Below are 22,553 nucleotides of genomic sequence, written 5' to 3'. Positions count from 1 at the left end.
TTGTGATTATTTTTTTCATTCAATAAAATTATAGTATCGAAATATGTTGGCAATGAATTTTTAATGCCTCCACTTATTACCGATTCAGCAAATGCCGTGGCACTTAAAACTCGTCACTATGAATAACAATCAGAAAACCATTCATTGCGAAATATATCACGATAGTATGTCATTTTTTTAAATTATCAGGATAAACGTTAACGTCAAGTATACAACTCAAGGAATGAATATTGAATGAATCCGGGGCCCGGATCATTAGGGCCCGTCGTCGGCCTATTCTAAACTTTATAAAAGTATGAGAAGAGGGCTGCGGCTACCAAAAATTTCATTAAACAATTCCCTTTATAACATTGTGTTACATCATACTGCCGGTGAAGAGGTACAGTTGAATTTCAATTTTCATACCTGACTTACTTTGCAATGTTACATTAATTATGATTTGCATTTTTTTACTGTTGAATTGTGCTATCCCTATTATACAATAATATTATAATTTAGAAGCTACTGTTAAGTGTATGCATAGTTAGAGCAAGTTAATGCCATTGAAAATGTAGATATAATGCGAGTGTAGTACGATGCGATTTCGTACTTTATAGTCCTCTTAAGTTTAAAATTTAAAATACTTTACCATGCCCTAAAATCCTGGCCCAGTTTATTCGGATTGATTAGTCACACCAAAACTATAGACTCAGTAAATTAATTTATCGAAAAACTGGCCCTTATACATGATCAATAAAAATTGGGCATGATGAATTGGGCAAGTCCCCAGAAAAAAATGAACTAAGCTGTAGCTTAAGCTATAATTCAGTTTGTTATTTTCTGCAAATTTCGGTTATCCTAAAGTTTTACTTATCAAGCTGAAAATCATTCAAGTATTCGTATGATTAATAAATTAATCAATCAATTCGATTAAATCCAAATCAAATCGATCAATTAATCGAACAAGGTGACGCTCTTAGCTTTTATTAATTACACATTACTCGTTTCTTGAGTTATAGATTCGATATTATTTTTCAGTCCAATAATTTTCAGAACTGACCTAATGTCATCATGGAAACATGACAGGAGCTCCATGACTGGACATCCCTTATTTCTGATTCTGGTGTTTTGAGTACTATGGATTCTTCATTATCTAGAAATCAAATCATAACGACAGCATAACCAAATAATTCGTAACCAATACCAAAATTTTTTATGAATCTAATGATATTTGGCTCGTACAAAGAGGTAATCTTTTCAAACATCAGTCAACATGTTTACTACAACAGATTCTCATTGGTCTTTTCATTACTCGCTTCAGTTGATCGAGTAAAAAGATTTAAAAATATTCATCATTTCCACAAACAAATCTTACTTACTAAATTTTTCATTCGAGACTTTGAATTTCATGCTATTCAAATTTAGGATTAGCGTTATGCCTTTCTAGGCGACATGCGCTCATTCTTGCCGTTCTGTGACTTCACATTTCTGCGAATTACCTTGCGCTAGCTAAAAGATTTTGGGCTGACTGTACCTATGCCGGTTTTTAATTGAAATAACATTGAATATTTCCACTAGTGACAGTTTCGGATTGGAAAATTCGACTGAAATTGGCCGAAATGAATAATTTTATGACGACTTGAAATGATAAATTCCAACGAATCATAATTGAATATTTGAACAGTCTTGGGCTGTTGCTAATGAAAATTATAATTTTATCTCGACATAAAATAAGGAAAATCGTTCTCTTGGCCTTGGTTATTTTCAGCAAGATTCAAGTGAATTACAATGTGTTGGACCGAGTGTACATGCATACGAGATGATGAATTTTGATGAACGTAGTGGGGAGTGTTTTCCAAAGTCAATTGAATACTTAAATCCTACAACCAACTTTTCCAACCTCATAAAACCGATTCACACAATTATTGCAATAATTTAATGAATCAATAATTGAGTAAAAAAATGTAGCATGCCGATATTTTCATTTGTACAGTTGAATTATTGACTTGAGTAGTTGCTCCGCCATTCTTTTCATTCCTTGCTTTTTACGATTGAGTTGAACCGAACATACATACTGCATGCTGCGCGCTTGACTGCATTAGTCTTTTTTTTTCTCCCTTCATTGGTATAATAATCAGTGGTGTGCATTTTTCCTCTCACAAGTACCGAAACGTCAAAGAAAGGTCAAAATTTAAACGCGATTTATTTACTCAACAATTCATCCTCTTCCACTGTGCAGTATCTAATTTCAACTTTAGTCAACTCATCGTTTAAACTTAAATGTGTAGTTAGTGGCCGCATGATTGCGGAAAGAAAGGAGTGTCAAAGTGTTCTTCACTTGATAACTAAAAGGATAACCTAGTGAAAATAATAAAAGTGAAAGTTAGAATGAACAAAACGTGCGCACGCTGCGAAAAAACGGTTTATCCGATAGAGGAACTCAAATGTCTTGACAAGGTGGGTTTATCAAATTTAATCTATATCCCAAACAATAACCTCCTGTCTAATCTCAATTGTTGTTTCTTTCCCACTCTACGCCCATCTGGAAACTTGAGATTGCCTTTGTTCACCTGGTTAAAAAACACACACTTTTATCAGATTTTCTAAATTATAATAGCTATATTGAAAAACACTATCCATGCCGTAAACGTTAATATTTATTTAACCACAACTTTATTACATTTTTTTTATCATTCATCTTGTGAGTAAATACAGGTCAAATGAAATTTATTCCCAAAATGAAGAGACAAAAAAGAAAATTCATAGATGGAAAGGGAGAATTACTTCGGTTCGACATGGTCACGTGCTCTCATGTTTAGTTTTTCATAGCTTTTGCGTGAATGATGCCAAGAATGAATGAAGCACGAGTGTTATGAGACATTGAAACTGATGCGTCAAACGGTGGAATATTTGCTCTGCCGTTATTCACAACTGTCACTCAAGAATTCTTGAATAATATTATTGTTTTTTTCAATTTTTTCTTCACTCCGTTAATATTTAACTTTTTGAAATCTCTTACTTTACTTTCCGACGAAATATACTTTCAATAAATGTAGGTAGAAGGCTGCGTGGGTGGATGTTGCCGTTGTATGATGAACAATCAACCAGCATTTAGACTGAAGAATCTCGCGTTTATTGGGCGTAAAAATTTTCCCATGGGCTACTAGGTCCTTGAATTTACACTAATTTACAGCTAAAAAAAATGTAAACGTCATGCTGGCTTCAATTCGAATGTTAAACATATTTCTCATCATATCGAAATTTTAATATGATTAATTGGTTCCATTTAAGGGAGATGGATTTATTTTTTGGCTCTGAAACTAATTACCATGTTGTGCCATTCTCCAATTTTCTACAGGGATTTTTAGGTTATGAACACAATATTGCTAATGAATAATACAGGGATCAGTGTAGTACCTCTTTAAGACATGAAAAGCATGGAAACTATTAGATAAACAGTTTTGTTAAAATAAAAACCGTTTTATTTTGTATTTTGACAAACTAACAGAATTAATATCAGTGTATATATATATGTAGTAAATAGGTTAAATGAAATGAGTGCATTGCGTTATGGCTTCCTAACGGTAGCTTTGTAATCGTCCGATTTTCGGTTTTCTTCAGTTTGCTTGGAAATTATGTAGAATGCTTCGAAATGTAAAAACATAAAATTTTAGCACCATGTGTGTATGTGCGCATGGTTGATTTCCACTCTTTTTGAAAATTAAGGGAATAAACAGCTAAAGTTGTACCGAGAAAGATGGAATATCGTGAAATTATAGGTATTACTAAGGACTAAGTCTGTGCAAAAATTCACCTTAATTGGTCCAGTCGTTTTTCAGAAATTCCCATTTCTTTCTGAATAGTTTTTCGCAAATATCTCGAAAACTATCGAACCGATTTCAATTTTTCACCGCTCAATATATCCGTCTCGGTGGACTCTATCTCAATCAATAAGAATATATATACCCGTTCTCAGTAAGTTTTGGAGATATTCCAATGTTTCTCTTTTTTCTAACCAATTTTTGTGAGCACGGTAACGCTGCGAAAAATTAATTTATTAGATTGAAATTTGACATCGAATTTTCTCTTGACAATGAACTGTTTGGTATTGAAGAAGGGCTGAATTGGATGATTAGTTCGTGAGGTATTTCAATTCTTCTGTTTTTACAAAAAGTTTCGGTCGCACGCTAAACTTTCTAAAATATCTCGAAAACTATGCAACCGATTTCCACTTTTCAAAGATCTCCATCAGTCATCTCCATAGAATCTGCTTGCAGTGCTCTATCTCAATCAATCCAAATATGTATACCCCTCCACGAGGGGCCATTCATTCAAAAATTCGATGACAGTGATTGCTGATTTCATCGGATTTCCCGATGCTTTCAATGATTTTTTGAAATCGTTGATTTCATGTGATTGTCGCGGATTTTTTTCCGGTGATTTCACCGTTTCAGATGATTTCCGTGACTTCAAATGACTTCATGTGATTTCGACTCTTTAATGCGAATGGAGCAGCAAGGGCGAAGAGGGCTAAGACAGGGGATAAGTTGAATCCAATTAAATCTCGAGATAAAATAGGACGCAGAGAACAGGACAATCAGGAAAATTGAGTAATTTTTTATTTTCAATTTTATCAGCCAAATTATATAGGTGAGGGAGACCAAGGCATGATGGAGTACTTGAATATGACAATCACTTCTATATGTTTTTACCCGCACTAGCAGCAGTTATATCGGATTCATGCAATGAGAAATACAATGAGAAATATATAATGAAAAATATGGCATTTTTTTTCAATAAATCATTTATTGAACATAGTAGAAGAAAGAATACCTCTGACATGTTGAACTGAATTAAACTAAATGAAAGAAGATCTTCACGTCTCAGTAAAAGACAAACAATTGAGAATTAAAAATATTTGACGTCTTTATATATTTTCTCATCAACCCGAAGACCATCTTTGGAAATGACTGGAGAGGAAATTGTTTGACGGTATTGACTAATATTTATATAGCCATGAGTAGTAGTTGGCTGCATTTAAAAAATCTTTGTTTCTTTCTTTAAAACATTCCAGGTAGGAAGTACACTTATTTCCTTAGCATTACCCTATACGCGAGCATATGATCCTGAGAACTCTTGAGATTTTATTGTTCTCCCATCCAAACAAACAAAACTCAACACCAATCCTCATAAACAAGTTTAATAATTCTTCCTTTGAATAGGCACCACTGATGCTTATGCCTATGCTTATTTCATCACATTGTCGAATGAAGGAAGTCCTTTCATTTTCAATGCTTGAAATCTTTCTCTTCTTGTCCAATTTCTTCAATTCAGCCTCTTCAACTCTTTCTAATCTATCAGTGCTCAACTGAAAATGTCCTTTATCAATAACAATGACGATTTACGTATTCCAGACGTTGTACCTGATTTATGTGTTACAGTAGTAAATGAGCTCTCAGGAGATAGACTAGTTTTCCCCTTATTAACGCTTCTCAATTCTAGGAGTTCTTTAACACTAGAAAGATTTGTTATGTCTCTCAACAATTATGCCAATTCTTCTGCTGAGTCAATCTCCGCATTCCGCATTCCGCTCCTCTTCAACATTTTCACCCTCAACATTATCTAAACCATCCAGGTCTTCAGTAAAGAATTCTTGATGTTCCATTAATTACACAGGGATTTTTAAACAATCCGAAATCTTTATTTCCATCCCCAATTCGTGAAGAGCATCGAAGGAATCTCTTTTTAGCAATTTCTACTATTTGTATAAATTTCTATCAAAATTCGTCGATCGATTTTCTCTGAGAATTTCATGAGTTAATCCTCTCGTATTTTATATTTTTTTTCCCCCGTAGAAAGGGTGTCCGGAGTTGAAAATAAAGGTGGTTAAAACCTCGTTGCAAAACGCACGTTGAACTCATCGAAAATATTCCGTATATATTTCACCTATTTCATACATTCGATTTTCTTTTCTTATCTGCAGACGATTTTCTATTTATTCTTTGGCGTTATAATTCATGCCATTTCACTGATTGCACGGAATTCCACTGATTTCTTATGATCTCACTTGAAATCACTTGAAATCGATGATAGCCCAGGATTTCTCCTATTTCAATTAACGTCGACCGATTGCAGGAGATGTCATGTGATTTCAAACATGATTTTAGCCCGAAGTGACAGAGTCATTTCATGAATGAATGGCCCCTCGCCCTTCCAAACTGAGTACTCAAGATATTTCAATTTCTCGTTGTTTTTTTTTCAAACAATTGATCAATGGAGGACATTTCCAAGCCACATACCTAATAGTAGTCATCATGAAATTTTCGAGAATTTTCAACAAATTTTCAAAGTCGACAACATCGTTAATGCAAAAGTTGACGTTGAAAGATTGAGTTTTTAAAAAATAAGAGTATAGACGAATATTTGAGTATTTTCTCTAGACGTTCGAACGCATACCCATCAATTCATTGCTAGCGATGGAAGATTGGAGCACTCAAGGACATTCTCACTGTCACGTCCTCGTTATCATATGCTCACAATATCTGCTTGTTCATCTATTCAAATGTATGAATGACAGGTTCTTTCCAATATATGGCGTGTTTTTCACTGTTGTGAAAATACCATTTTTGTTCTTATCTTGGTTAACTTTAGTTCAGTACTGGCCGCTTCTGAGGGACCATTCATCCACATGAAATCACTGTGTCACTTCGGGCTGAAATCATGTTTGAAATCACATGAAATCAGTGAAATCGCATGAACTATAACACCAACAAATTAATCGAAAATCGTGCGCAGATAAGAAAAAAAAAATCGAATGTATGAAATAGGTGAAATATATACGGAATATTTTCGGTCAGTTCAACCTGTGTTTTGCCACAAGATTTTAATCAACTTTGTGAGGGGAATTTTCACCCTCAACAATGTTGAGGGTGAAAATGTTGAAGAGGAGCGGAATGCGGAGGATGAGATTGACTCAACAGAAGAGTTGACAGGACTGTTGAGAGACATAACAAATCTCTCTAGTGTTAAAGAACCCCTAGAATTGAGAAGCAACAATAAGCAGAAAAATAGTCTCCTGAGAGCTCATTTACTATTGTGACACATAAATCAGGTATAACGTCTGTAGTACGTAAATTTTCATTGTGTAGACTTTTTGATAAAGGACATTTTCAGTTGAGCACTGATAGATGAGAAGGCGTTAAAGAGGCTGAATTGATGAAATACGACAAGAGAAAGATTTCAAGCATTGAAAATGAAGGGACTCCCTTTATTAGATAATGTGATGAAATAAACATAAGCGATTGGTGCCTATTCAAAGGAAAGAATTATAAAAGTTGTTTCTTAAGATTGGTCTTAAGTTGTGTTTATTTGGATGAAAGAAGAATAAGATCTCGAGAGTTCTCAGGATCATATGCTCGTGTATAGGGTAATGGTAAGGAAATAGATGTACTTTGTATCTGGTATAATATAAAGAAAGAAACAAAGATTTTTGGAATGCAGCTCATGACTACTCATGGCTATCTAAATATTAGTCAATACCATCAAACAATTTCCTCTCCAGTCATTTCCAAAGATGGTTTCCGAGTTGATGAGAAAATGTATAAAGACGTTGTAAAATATTCTTAATTCTAAATTATTTGTTCTTTACTGAGACGTGAAGATTTTATTTCCTTTAGTTTAATTTAGTTCAGTATGGCAGAGATATAATTTATTCTAGTATGCTGAATAAATGATTTATTGAAAACGATTGCCATATTTCTCATTCTATATTTCTCATAGCATGACTCAGATATAATTGCTGCTAGTGCGGGTAGAATATAGGAGTGCCATCATGCCTTGGTCGCCCTCACCTATACAATTTGACGGATAAAATTGACAATAAAAAATTACTCAATTTTCCTGATTGTCCTGTTCCCCGCGTCGTGTCTTATCCCGAAATCTAATTGAATCCAACTTATTCTTCCTCCTAGCTCTTTCCGCCCTTTCTATCTCATTCGCATTAAAGAATTGACATCACATGAACTCGTGTGAAGTCGTGAAATCATCGGAAAAAAAATCCCCGGCAATGGCATGAAATCAACGATTTCAAGAAATGATTGAAATCATCCGGAAATCAGATGACATCAGCAATCACAGTGTCATCGAATTTTTTAATGATGGGCCACTCGGCCTCTTCAGAAGATAGAAGAGGTATTCGGCAATGGTCGAAAATGTATCATAAATGTGCCATCTATTTGCTATAGATATTTCTGATAGATGTTTGGATAAGTGTTCAGAATAGTTCCAAGAATCAATCGTTGATAGTAGTTTCATTTCTTAATCTCAATGCGGATCGAACGAAAAAGTTTTCTAAGCGGGGGAGAAGTTAACCTTCCGAGCTCACTCAACGTCGGACAACCGTTTGGAGAACAACCTCTTTCGTCGTGCAGAAAATTCAATCCTCTGCGCCTAATGAACATTAAGAAATTGAACTACTGCCATCCAGTATCGAATTACCGATTTACCGATAGGAAGATGGGCGGCATTTACCTGTTCGGTTAGAAAATCGTTTAGAAATAAATCAAAAAAAGATAGTTTCCTGTAATCGGGGTTTATAGCTGTTTTGAAATAGTTTTTTGTAATTCAACGACAGCATACAAATCCAGCTTCAACAATAGCGATTTTTGTTTTTTGTGCTCTTTCGACCATTGATGTCTAGATAACGAGATTTTCCTATTATCGGAGGTCCATCGCTTCAATTGATCTTCTTGTAATATGTAATAATGTCAATTGAATGTATTTAGAAGTGTTTGAAAAGTAAAATGAATGAATACAGTTTTCCGTTAGAAATTTTCCGAAAATGATAGTCATTTTTTTCCTACATGTCGTTCTCATAGGAAAAGTTGGAAAATAAAATTTAAAATTTGAATTTCACTATGTTCTTTATCTTTTTTTGAAAATATGATTTTTTGTCGGAAAATTCAGAAAATTTCCGATCAAAATCATATGCCTAAAATGTCCGCTAAATCATCCACTAGTTATATATATATATTTTTTTTTTTTTGAATAAATTGACCATATTTTTGCTGTGATATTTTCGTTTACAGGTTAAACATCGAATTATCTCCATAATAAGCAGCTTTATTGAAAAATATCAATGGACATTCATTCTGGAAGCTTTACACTGTTATAATAGTATATTATGCAACAAGTGCATGATGGATTTTTTTACCCCAGGGAGGGTTGTAACAGGAGCCGAAGGCGAGTTATTCAGTTAATCTCAATAACCACCGCAGTGATATTCCATTTACAATATATACAGTGATATTACACTATATTGTAGACGCAATATCACTGCGGTGGTAATTGAGATTAACTCAATAACGATTTACGCACATTATTATATGCATGTTGAATTTGACATTATTATTGATCATTTGAATGCTTATTCCATTCTATAAAAGGTGATACACTAAAATTAAGTTCGACGAGAGTAAGATTGGTGAACTTCATGCGTAAGACTTTTCACTCGTAACCCTATTTCTCATTGATCAATTGGCTGTCATCATCAACATAACGGAGTCAAATAGCGCCCGCGGAACGCGCGTTCTGTCTTATGGAGATAATTCGATGTTCAACCTGTAAGCGTAAATATCACAGCAAAAAATTGTAAATGTATTGAAAAAAAACTATGACTAGGGGATGATTCCCAATGTAGGCTGATTGGGTTCAGCCATTCCTCGGCCTGATATCGCAGTCAACTTTTCGATGCTCTCAACCAACATTCGCCGAACAATGGATGATAAATCCCGATCCGGTATCGGCTCCCATGATGAGGCCGACGAATGTTACCAATATAAGTCCGATATTCATGGATATTCGAGTATTCGAATATATCGTAATCGAATTTAGGCCAAGCGTGGTCCCAATATCGGTTTACATAGCGGTCTAATTTTCAATACCCGATTAGGCCCCGTTTTCATTTCAACATTTCATTAAAGGTTCACAGGAATGAATTTAGAAATCATGAACATTATTTATTAACTTGCTATTATTATTAAGTCAATCCAAATGTCCTGAAACGAATGAACTGAATCAACTTATTCGAAAAACATAAAGCGATAAATTATTGATTTTTGCTAAATATAGAAAACCAAATCAAATAACAGTAATGGAAAACATTCTGCCTGAGGACTCGTTTCGGAAGAGAGAATTTTCTCTATAAAATTTCGTTGATGACGACCACCTGTCCCTGTCTTGAAACTGAGATAGCCAAAACCCAACCTTCGGTGCTAATTTGTCAAGATCAGGAGAATTTTTAAATATAGGACAGACAGTAACTGAAACGAAAACGAATATTTCATTAAGTGCTCAGTACTTCGAGAGACAACAGGTTTAAAAAATTGAATATAAAATATCTTCGAAGCATTCAAATGTGGTCGTGCTATTAAAATCTAACTTCAGAGTACCCTTGCATTTACTACCATGCCCAGAGTATTCCCCTTGTACTGTCTTGCGCATGATTTTTGCTAAAACCTTTTTAATAGCCTTGACGACATTGACCTTATCGTAACAGAGGAAATGGAAGAGATCAATCTATAAGAATTGAATAAATAAAAATAATTGGTAAAGTTGCAAAAATAAAATGCAGTCAAAATTCATTGAATGGATAGTGTACTTTTTGGAATATTTGGCAAAATTGTGATTTGCTGATGTTTCATGCAATAATCCAGGCATTTTATTAGAATATTAGATTGTGGAATTCATTACAACAATAATCAGTCCTCCATAGCTAAAACAAAATCTCACGAAACAATCGGAATATTTCTAATATTTGAAAAAACCGCGTTGAAACCCCCATAAAACAATTGAATCAGCTTTCCCTCACGTATTTACTTCACAACTTCAGTGATGAGTTATAACGGCTCCAAAAAATAGTGAAAACACTACAAAATATATGAAGACGATAGAAAAGAAAAGAAAAAAAATTACTAATGCTTTATTTGTAGCAGCGTCATCTTTTAACTGTTGATCAAAACTCAGGAAATCAGGCAGATTGACGATTGGCAACGGGAACCCCATAGCTACTCTCAACTCTCTTAGTGGAATTTTTGGCACTTGAGAAACATTTTGTGCTACTATCTCTAGTCTTACCTTCATTTTCTACTCCATAGTACAGAGAATCCTCTCCTTAGCCGATTTTATTGCCCTCCAAACTTGTAGTTTCACCTTCAGTATCTCCGCTGTTACCAACATTCGTATATCACCTGGGAAATAGAAAAAGTATATTCATCAAAATTGTTATCCATTGTATTTTAATAAAAATAAAAAAAAAATTGTTTTGCAATCATAACTGAAAATTTTCTGAAGAAAAATTTTGTAAGAGGTTAAAGTCAGACTTACCCAGACGAAGAGCATTTGGAAGAACAGGCGATGTGATGAAAGTTAGAGAAAGAAATATAGTATAAGTTATGAATCTTAGCAATTAATGGATGATCAACTGTTGAAGGGTTTTCCTTGCAATCCGATTGCTTGGATCTTGCCCTGTTCAGTGATGGTGGATCGGTCTCTACACTCTCATCAGAATAGTGCCTTGAGGTTTCAATATGGCATGATGCATGATTCTGTTTAAGATCATGAATCGAATAAAGTCGAACTACACGGAGAAAAAATTCGACGAATTTTTGCTGCAGACGTTGGGGAAAAATTACTGTGCTCATCGGGAATCGGGGTGCAAAGCACACGCACGAGAAAAAGTCATGCCCTTAACCCTAATTTTTACCAAGCGAGATACAGGAAAACTGTATCACTGCGGAAGAAAAGTTATTCAGCCTTGTCAATAACCAAAATAATTTTAAAAATGTGGTAAATTTTGAGTAGAAATTTTCATTTTTAATTTCAAATTCAAGTTGTGAAAATATTATTATTTATACATTTCAGCTGTATAAACTATAATTATACAGAGGAAGCAATAAATATTAATGTTTACATGTTCTAATTTTGTTATTTTTTTGCTAAAAATGAACTATTTGTTGTTGTTTTTGTTTAATTACATAGTTAATTACTTCTGTGATTTTTTCCTAAATTATTATCTTTAATGATAAAGCCAATTTTTATTTTTGGCTGGGGGGGCCTCGTCCCCCCAACCCCCTACCAGGGGCTCCGCCCCTGGACCCCGCTTTGTTTATGCCTTCAAATCTACATGCTTATTAGCACAAAAAAAAAGAGATGTGAGGGGGGAACTTGGCTAGTTTTTGGTTTTATCTTCAGACTGTTTTGGCGTTACCCAGAATGCACCACGTAGAGGTAAAGTCTGTTTGTTTGAACAAGCCCTCCAAATGAGGTAAATATAGAAAAATGAGCAAGCTTTGGATGCAATTGAGGATGAGAGGATGTGTTAGATATTTTAACACTTTTAATTCACTTGAAAATCACAAAAAAATTCTAATTTGCTTCGCTGCCTGATTAACACGCTTTGAAAAACAAAGGAGAATGAAGAAAAACAATGGCGGCAAGATTTCATTCGAATTTATATAATTCGTGAAAAATTCGCTAGATGGTGTGAAGGTTAAAAAAAAGGCTAGAAATTTTCATATAGTATGATATTATAGATTTAGATTTATTCAGTAATATATAAAATATAAACCATATTTTTTTAAAAAAAAGGGGTCCATTTTGCCCCTTTTTCCCTCTATATCTCGAAATACAGTGTAGAGGGAATTTTTTCATTATTTTTCTCGAACTGGCGAGAAAAAATAGTTCGGAAAACAACCGTTAAATCGGGGCGCCAAAGTAATCGGAATTGTGCCAAATCTCATACTGAGAATTCTCCACAAGGGTCCACAGAGGCGCATCACTCTTGGATAATGTACAAGAAAATGATGTTTGGGCTTAATAGAATCGGGGAATATAGTTATTAATAATTGCAAATAATCGTTGATTGTAATTTGCAGTACTGTAGGCGTATCCTCATGAACCTCATGAAGGGTTAATATTACTGTAATTTTGCGCAGAAACAAAAGTAAATTCCAAACAGGGTCATCGTCTGGGATCAAGTAACCGATAATGCAAGGCAAATTTGTGATTAACATCAACATTTTTGATGCACTCATGCTAATAGACTTTTTTGCAACGTGTGTTGCGAGAATTTCGGAAGTTTTGTTCTTAATCGACCCATAATGAAAGCCTTCAATAAGATTATTGAGCTGTGAGAGAGAAAAATATTTTTTTCTTATAAAATAGCTAAGAATTTTACCTAAATCATATCTACAAACGCCTTCTAACAAATCATGCATTACATCTACAGTCAAGTTTTTCAGAGGATGAAAAGATCCAACGCCTTCCAATGCGCATCTCTCAACAATTCCAGTTTCCTGTGGTTCGTTTCTAGCAAGATCGGTTTCATAGTTCATCGTCGAACACAACACGCAGTCATTTTCGCAAGTAATTGTGCTTAGATCATTGTAATCCGCAACACAAATACGACAGATTTTCCCGGAACTAAAATGTTCTCTAAACCCTAATATCTGATGTAGGCCCAAGTTATCTCCAATTATTAATGACAATCGGAAGTATAGTCGTTTTTCTCCATGTGGATGTTTGATAGTAATTCCTTCCTTTTCCAAAAATTCTAATTCCTCTCTGATTTTCGCACAAATGACAGTATTTTTGACATTTTTACGATCTAAACTATTAAACAAAACAAATAGAAAAATGTTTTCTAGTTTCGCTTGCGATCTTGCAGGTAAACACGGAATTGAAATATAGACCGCGCAGCACTTTGATATGCCTTTATGACTTCCCAGAGGATTATTAGTCTCATAATCATCAGTTGATAAGAACAGAGGAATCATAATTTTCCCCTCATCATTTTTACTCAATTGTTTCCATAGATCTCCTTGAATAAAATTTGAAAAAATTGTGATACGTTTTTCAAGTGCTAACATTTCCAAAAGTGTTTCATCAGGAATTATCGGTAGTTCGAACAGTTTTTTAAAAACATAACGAAGTCGAATTAACTGGGCGGTCACTGGAAGCATTTTTCTATTCTGATTGTCTTTGTTTTTTCGATAGTCTGGTCTCTGCCCTAGCAAATAAGATTCCGGTGCGATATACGTTTCTGACCTTTCAAATTCTTTGAAAATATTATGTTCAGTACTTAATCGATCTAAGTGAGTGCAGAATTCATCGGAAATTACTCCCAGTTTCTTTATCACTTCAGTTTTTGTTTGACTATTGCCATTATTTTCAGAGAAGTCAAACGTTTTATCAAATTTCTTAATATTTTCACACATTAAATCTTTGACTAAATCACGAACATCATTCATTACTTCCAATGATTTAGATCGAGGTATATCAGGATGTTCATAAATTTTCGCTGCAAACATTTTCCATTTTTCGGAAATAATCTTGTCATTAAAGGACGAGTTTTGAGTTGGAGAGATAATTTCAGTACGGAGGGTATTATCTGTAGGTTCGCCAGGACCATTATCTAATGAAGTGTGCTCGTTAAATTCGATCGAGTCATCGATTTTTTCTTCTGGTTTTTCATCTATTATTTCATTGACGTCAATTTTTGTTTTTTTACAAGACGGCCCATCTTGTGTAATAAGTATTTGTTTAACATGTTTTCGCTGTACATGCGATAGCAATGAATTAAAGGGAGAGTATAATCTTAGGCAATTAATTTCTCCACAATAAAAATCATTCCAATTAAAATGAAATATTTTCACGTGATTCACATATTCTTTAGCCTCTGCAAAGTTTAAATCACAAATTTTCCACGTAAACATCTTGTGATTTATTGTCTGTTAGGATCATGATTCTCGTCGATTGGATTTAAGATCCTCCCGATCAATACTTCAGTGTCTCTGCTGCACCGGTCGTCCGGTAAATGGATATTGTAGAGTGATTTCTGGATGAATACCCAAATTGCCTGAGCTTTGGGCGGATATACGCAATTCAGTGCAATAAAACTCTTGAAAGTCAAGTCTAAAACTTTCAACACAGTGTCAACGTCGTAAATAGTTGGATTGTCTATCGAATCATTGATAAACACGTGGAAATTATCTAAATTCGCAATAGAGGCACCAACAAACACTGGCATCAGTTGAAGTGTTGTTCCATTATGAGTACAAATCTGCCTTTGTCGGTCTAGAGCTGCATCAACATCAGCTGCACTCTTTACGTGAATGATGAAAGCTTCCCATTTCTCTTTTACCGTAGTTCTCTGTCTCTGTGCAGCACCACCGGGTTTTTCTCGAGGATGCACTTTTTTATTTCACAACAGAGTTAAATAAATGTGTGTAAAAAGTGTGGCGTGTGGCAATTTTCACAGTATTGGATCATATTATGTTAATCATTTTTTCTTTGCGTTCGCAGTAATGCCTCTTAGCCCCACAATTTTTACTGTGCTGCATAGGAAAATTCACTGATGAAAATATCAAAAAATCTTCAATTTCCTGTAAATAAGCAGGCTGTACTTAGGTATTATTCTTAGCCTAATCGATAAATTTTCCGAATAAAACATTTTGCACCTCATTCCCGCGCCGAGCACAGTAATTTTTTTGGGATTTTTTTCTCAGTGTATTAAATACAGACATATTCGTCGAATTTCTTGGAGGTGTGGTTGGTGATGACGAATTGGGGTTGATTCATCTCTGTCGTCTTGGTAATTCTAGGAGTTAAGGTCTATCACTGGATGTCGTTTTAGCTTTGGCACCAAAAGATTTTTTTCATCGATCATCATCGATCATTTGCACATCGATTTTTTCATCGATCATTTGCACATTTTTAGCTCAGTAATGATGCATTTGAGACACATTCTGCAGGAGCTGATTAAATTTTCCGGCTGAATATACTGTCTGTCGGTCCATATGGGCGTATTTGAGAATCAGAGCTTACTAATTCTCAGCTGTTCTCCGTTCTAAAAGATGCTTAGCTTGATGGAACTCATGAGCCTCCGCCAAAATTTCAACTTCCCAACTGTCCCCTCGGATTCAGCCTCTCTTTCCTCCTTGACCCACTTTTCAACAAATTCGTATTCTTGTTCAGATGGAAATGCACACTGCCATCAACCTTTTGAGTTTCATTCAATTGGACGATTGGGCGAGCACGCCGCGAAGCGGCGTGCGAAGCCCGATCGTAATTATGAGGAGAGTTTCGTTCGAAGAGGTCACTAAGTATTAGTCCCTTTGGACACGCGGTGTCGCCACAGAGTTCAGCTAATACCCCCGAAAAAGAATGCCCCTCTCGGCGCCTCTGGTCCCCATGATTCGTCATAAAGTTTAGAGCACACAGAGAGTCACTGGGTGGGTTGATGACGTTTTAAGTCATTTTTTAAGATAGGGTGGGAGTGACCTCTTCGAACGAAACTCTCCTCATAATTACGATCGGGCTTCGCACGCTGCTTCGCGGCGTGCTCGCTCAATCGTCCAATTATGAGTCGTGTTTCGTTCTCGAGATCACTAAGTTGATGTTTAGAGCTCAACACCCCCAATCCTTTGATTATTTCAGTATTCACTCAACTATTCATTTGTTAACTCATTATAATATTTTGTTTATTTCCATTATTTCTAAATACAACTCATGAACAAGGAACAACTTATCATCAAATATTAGAAAAGAAAAGAAACGAACCACTTAACAACTAGATGGCCTCATTAACTCTTAAGATTACTTTTGCGAATTCGCACCGGCTTTGGACGATTGGTCGATTATAGAATCTATCGAAAACACGTGAGGTTTCCGACCACCCAGCTAACTTTTTAATCATGCTGCACTCCACCCCCTGCTTGTGAGCTGCAGACGTTGCCGCATGGCGTACGCTGTGAGGAGTGAAGTCTGTCAGACCGCAGTCTGCTAAGAAGCACCTGATCCAACGACTGATAGTGTCTTGGGATGCTGGCCTATAGGGCTTTCTCGTTGTAATAAACAATGCGTCTTCATTTCCGCGCAGGCTTTCTGTCACCCTTAAGTACTCATCTAGGGTTGTAATCGCACACAGTTGAGGATTATTTTCGAATTTTGGCAACGTTAGCAAAGGTTGAGGCTTCCCCAGCCGCGAAGACTTGACCTTGTGAGGGATCAATATTTCATACCTATTCTGAAAGTGACGAGGGCTAACAGCATTGCTAGTTTGCCAGTTAACTGGGCGAGACTCAAACTTGACAGGGGAAACATATTTTCTAGTCTCTTGATTACCGGGTCCAAGTCATAAATTTCCTCATATCTCGGTTTGGCCGGTCTAGCATTGAAAATACCTTTCATTAACCGACATGACAGAGCGCTTTCTCCAATAAACTCACCACATATCAGAGATAGTGCTGATCGGTGAGTATTCACAGAACTGTATGACAACCCTTTTTCATGCTGGCTAGTGAGCCAAGCCGCTACTTGCTCCTCTTCAGGCTTAAACATATAAATTTCTCTTTGGTTGCAAAACACAGCCCAATCACGAATTGGCTTAACATATTGCTTTAATGTAGAGTCCGCAATAGAATTCATTAACAAGTCTATGATCTTCGGGTTTAACTTCTTTCTCCGATATGCCTCGCGGATAATCTGGCAGCCATCAACTTCATTCTCCTTGCCAGCGGGTGTTTCTCTGTCCTACAAGGGGAGAGTAACAAGTTATCGTCGGGTTCAAAAAGGATAGGCTCACTGTCTAAAAGTGATAACCATAACGGGTACCATGGCTGGGACTCCCATACTGGGACGACCACAATTCCCCAAGCTCGATCCACTAATATTTTCCTCAGGACTTTTAAAATTAATGCGAAAGGTGGGAAAGCATAGAAGGGAGACGGCCATGGCGCCGTGAAAGCATCGATTGAGATTGCTTGCGGATCACGATGCCAAGAAAAATATCTTGGATATTTAGCGTTCGTTGAAGACGCAAACAAATCAATTTGTAAGTTACCAAATTTTTTCGTAATTTTTTCGAATGCCCAATCTGCTAATTCCCATTCAATATCTATGTTTTCTGCCCTCGAAGCCTGATCTGCCTCTACATTTTCGCGTGATGGAATATATGATGCGAATAACCATAATCCTCTAATTTCGCACCACTTCCATATCTCTCGAGATAACTGATTGAGATTCTGATATTTAATTCCTCCCATTATGTTGATGTACGAAATGGCAGTTGTATTGTCTATCCTTAACAGGATCTCAGTATTGGAGTCATTCGACGCGGAAGCTGAAACGCGGAAGCGTCGAGGCAGTACGACATACGATGGAGTGGATAATTTTTTTATTGTCAAATATTAGCTGAATATTAGGTCCCGATGTCAATGATCCCGATTGCTAAAAATATTCTCAATGTTTGCAACGACAAGAATTATTAATATTTCAGGATGCTTTCAGCGAACACCTGAAGAATTGAAGCTCTCCGCTAAAAACATGAAGGATCGCGTGTTTCTGTGTGACCTTGTAGCGCTCGGCAAAATTCTCGTACATTAAAATGCATAATTTTTTTTCAATTTTGTTTTATCTACAATTTCGATCGATGATTCACAAAATTTCGCACGATGCAAATGACCCAAGTATCCATGCACAACTGATCGCACCTGATGTCCATTATAATGCTGTGAAGAACCATGTGGTTAAGGTTATGGTCTCCGAATAGTTCGACACACGACTAAATGAAATTTTTTTTTGACTAAATATCCATTCGATATAACTTTCCACTTTCAACTGATTTTGAACAAATTGAATGTTTTCTATATTTTCAGTGAATATCTTTTAACGGAAACGAGAAAATGAAGTATACATACCCGTAATCGTTGATTTTTTCAAATTTTATGCATGCTAAAATGAAATTAGTCATTTCAACTTGTTGAATTACTTCTAGTCATTTCAATTTGTTGAAGTCACTTCATAACCTATGACAAAAATATTGTCAGGTTCGGTCCCTCCTTTGCGTATCATCAATAGTTTCTTAACGATGATTATTGTATTATTTTTCGACTTTATACAATTGTCCGGACGATTTGATTTAATAACTACTCCACGATAATTTCGTTGAGAAGCACATTTAAATATCTGATTATCGTACTCACAACACTCGACATTTTTACTCATAACTATGTTACATATGAGGTGGCGTTTCTGAACTTCCATTTCCGTATTTGATTCCATTTTTGATAATCTATTGATCATTTGTGTTAATAGTTTTCTGGAAGATTTGACTAATTTCTTGAATATTCCGAAAAAGCCCTTATTTCACTGAGAGGCATATTAAAATTTCTCACATCATCAGACACATGTATTAAATTATGCATACTCAACACTTGAGACTTCGGACCATATAAGGATGGCAATAATTCAAAAATCTTCTCAACAGGTAATCTGCATAATCAACGTGGTCTTGAATTCATTCCTCACTGTTACGTATGCGACACGCAACAAATAACAAAAAAATGCTCATAATAATTCTTAGAAATAATATTTTTAAGAAGAACAAGTTACTGGTTACTTGTACAGTACAAGTTCTGGCTGGCTTTGTGTAATGAATGAATCCTGAGAACATTTTGAAGAATCTAAGTCTGGGTATACCTATACGAGTTTTGTGACAGTTTTCACCGATTGATATACCATAAACTGTGCATCTCTTACAAGCACAATAACCTCCTGGTTGTTAACAACACTTAATGAACGCTCTGATCAGAGAATCTGTCAATATTCCCGGGAATTTTACTGAGTAATATTGATCATTGATGTTGATTCCATTTACAGTGAGACAATTTACTTCAAGGATCCAATCCTTCACACAGCCAAGTTTTGAATCGTCGCAATATATGGTAGTTTATGATAAAGCTGAATAGAATTCGTATTCAATACCAAGGTACTTGAAATTCGTTTCTGTTCCAGCACTACTCATCATAACCACCAAGTTTTGACGATGAACAGTTTTCAGTAACGTTTGTGCTATCCTTGGTAACGCTGTCTATCCTTCACTCCTAAGTGTAACTGAAAGATCACTTATTACGCTAAGAGATAGTGTAGATAAGTTCTGCGTAGCCCAGGCTGGTATTTTTTCTTTCATTCCATCACCAACGGGAATTACGTAAAAATTTTCATTTTCAGGATAATCCCTATGATTCGAATCGTTTTCATTTGACGATGTGCTTGTAAGAAGAGAAACGTCTTTTGAGGACAAATGCACAACGTAGTTAAAATCCTTTAGCTCTCGCGTTATATTTACGTTCACAGTTGGTGTCTCATCGAAAGCAGTTTCCTTCCTAGCGGAATACTTCTATTATTCTCGGGAATTGTTGGCATCTGTGATAACGATTGCGATTTCGCGAGAATGGCTCGAACATGAGATCTTGACAAATCTGATGTGCCGGCAACTTCGACTTCAGAATCAATTGAATCCATGGTGATTATTCGTACTATTTTTAACCTCTTTTTCCTTTTTTCAAAAGTTTCTATTAAGAAAGCATCAAGTCAATAACAGATCTATTTTTTAGTATGAAAGACAATCATTTCAACTCCTTATCAATACCTAAAAAAGTAGAAAACATTTGTAACTTAGACGCATACTTTAATATTTTAACCGCAAATTTTTTCCACGTGCTTTTGAGGGGCCCCTGATTTTTCACCATATCGTCAACACTACAGTAATCCAGTCTTGGTGGATAGATACACTTCTGAGAGTCGTCATTAGTTAACCAAGAACAGGGAACAAGTTCAATTGGTTTTTTTTTTATTCACAAGTTCAGAAACGAACTTCACCACTACGAACTGATACTTAGTTTCGGTATCTATCATAGATCGATATTTAGTTTCGACGATTTCTAGAAATTGTTGGCTTCCCGATGGAAATTAAATATTCGTTTTTAATATTAAAATCATTGACTGTTTAATCGTAACTGACTCTTACTTCGTTTATCTCGATTAAGCAAACTTATTTTATTTCACCGAACACGCCACTCTTTCAACTATTTAGCAATAGTTTTCAATCCGTTAGAGAACGTGAGATTTTTTCTGAGAAATCTTGTTATATTCAACATTTCACACTGAACATTCTTTAGTTTTTATTCTATGGTCACTTGTATGTACTTTATGTACCAACAGTAGAAACAATTACATTAATATATCAATCACATCGATTCAATTCCATTCTACACGTGACCAACCGGCATAAGGTTTGGCCATTTTTACATACTAGGATGATGCAAGAACGCGCGCGTCTTTCTCAAACCCAATGAAACCATTTATCCGTGGATATACATTTTTAACTTACAAACCCAAAAATCACATTGACAAAACTATTCGAATAAATAAATATTCCATTAGAGGATTGTAATTAATCAAAATGATTGTCTAAGGTTCTATCAATCTTTTTCGTGTTTTTTTCTCGATTACTATACCCCCACTGTCCACTGCCATCACTTTAGCTCTCGTCACGTGTCTACCCAATCTCCAATACTTCCTTGATCACTACCCGCGAATTTCCGAAAATTCTAATCATAACTTAATTCAAACTTTCTTGCCAAACCACACGAATCATATATGTAACATCGAAATAGAAAATACTGGGGTAAGATAGGCACGTGAGATAAACCGGACACCCATTAAAAATTCTTTCATCTTTTCATATACTGGCTGATTTATATCGATATTTTAGTATATTTTCGAGTGAAATCCGTCGCTGTATTTTAACATAAACTCCGGCTCATCGTTTTAGTGTCGCGTGAAATATCGCTTTTCTTTTGTATTATGAGATCGGAATTTCGAGGTTAGTAATGTATTGTTCCCTCGAGGTTCCAACTTGTCATTTATTGTGGCTGGTGAAGTCAATGATTTCCCGTGAATTTTATATCGTATATGATGTCTAATTTCACAGCATTGAGAGTGGGTCTCTTGACTCTCGGGTTTTATATTTTGTGGTAAAATTGTCAAGGATTGGCTGAACGTAACTGGCCTAAATCGTTTTAAAATTTAAGCGAATAAAGCGCACACGTTTGTCTTATCGTACGCCCGTTCCATTGTGGCAAATTTAGCGTAGCGAGCTTCCCGGAGATTTGAAATTAATTGCAAAATAATTATTTTTTCATATTGAGAGAAACATTCGTTCATCCTCTCAGTTATTGTCGGCGTCTGTTTACGTTGTCTTAAAGCTTTCCTTCCTTCAACCGCTCAACTCTCTTTATCTGTATTCTAACGTATTAGTGGTTGTTCAACATGCTCATTTCTCGCGGTAGAGCAGTTTGCTTTTCTATTTTAACTTTGACACAGTAACTGTTACCTATTTTATCGACTGATTCTAATTTTATATTTCATTATTATTGATTCATTTTGACTCTCTTCGGGTGACTATTTTATAATTTGTGTTGTGCATCAGGTTTTTCTGAGCGAGAGGGGTATGGCCAACTCGTGATTCTACTAATTGCACAGACTAGAAAAATAAAAATAAAATGACCAGTGAATTTCAGGCTCAAAAATTTCGACGATTGTTCCGGACCGACCGGAGGGTTCGCCAAAAGCGGATAATTCTAAAGATTTTTCTTACTAATTCGAAAATTAGCAGGTGATCAAGGGATTTTAGTGGGAATTAAGAGTTAATAAATATTTATAGGAAAGATTAG

The 22,553-nt window shown here is 35.5% G+C and overlaps 1 protein-coding gene across 2 annotated transcripts in view; it reads left to right on the top strand.

Moving 5' to 3' along the window:
- The first annotated feature begins 2,011 nt into the window (after window positions 1–2,011).
- Window positions 2,012–22,553, top strand: part of LOC105267470 (LIM and SH3 domain protein Lasp) — a 48,637-nt gene continuing 28,095 nt past the window's right edge. For both annotated transcript variants that reach the window (XM_011306351.1, XM_011306350.1), the window contains exon 1: window positions 2,012–2,436. In XM_011306351.1, the coding sequence (XP_011304653.1) occupies window positions 2,368–2,436 (69 nt within the window). In that variant the 5' untranslated portion in view covers window positions 2,012–2,367. The remainder of the gene's footprint in view (window positions 2,437–22,553) is intronic.

Source organism: Fopius arisanus, unplaced genomic scaffold (assembly GCF_000806365.1).
Source record: "Fopius arisanus strain USDA-PBARC FA_bdor unplaced genomic scaffold, ASM80636v1 scaffold00047, whole genome shotgun sequence".
NCBI classification, from domain to species: Eukaryota; Metazoa; Arthropoda; class Insecta; order Hymenoptera; family Braconidae; genus Fopius; species Fopius arisanus.
Note: the sequence above shows the minus strand (reverse complement) of the source record. Positions and strands in the feature narration are given on the sequence as shown.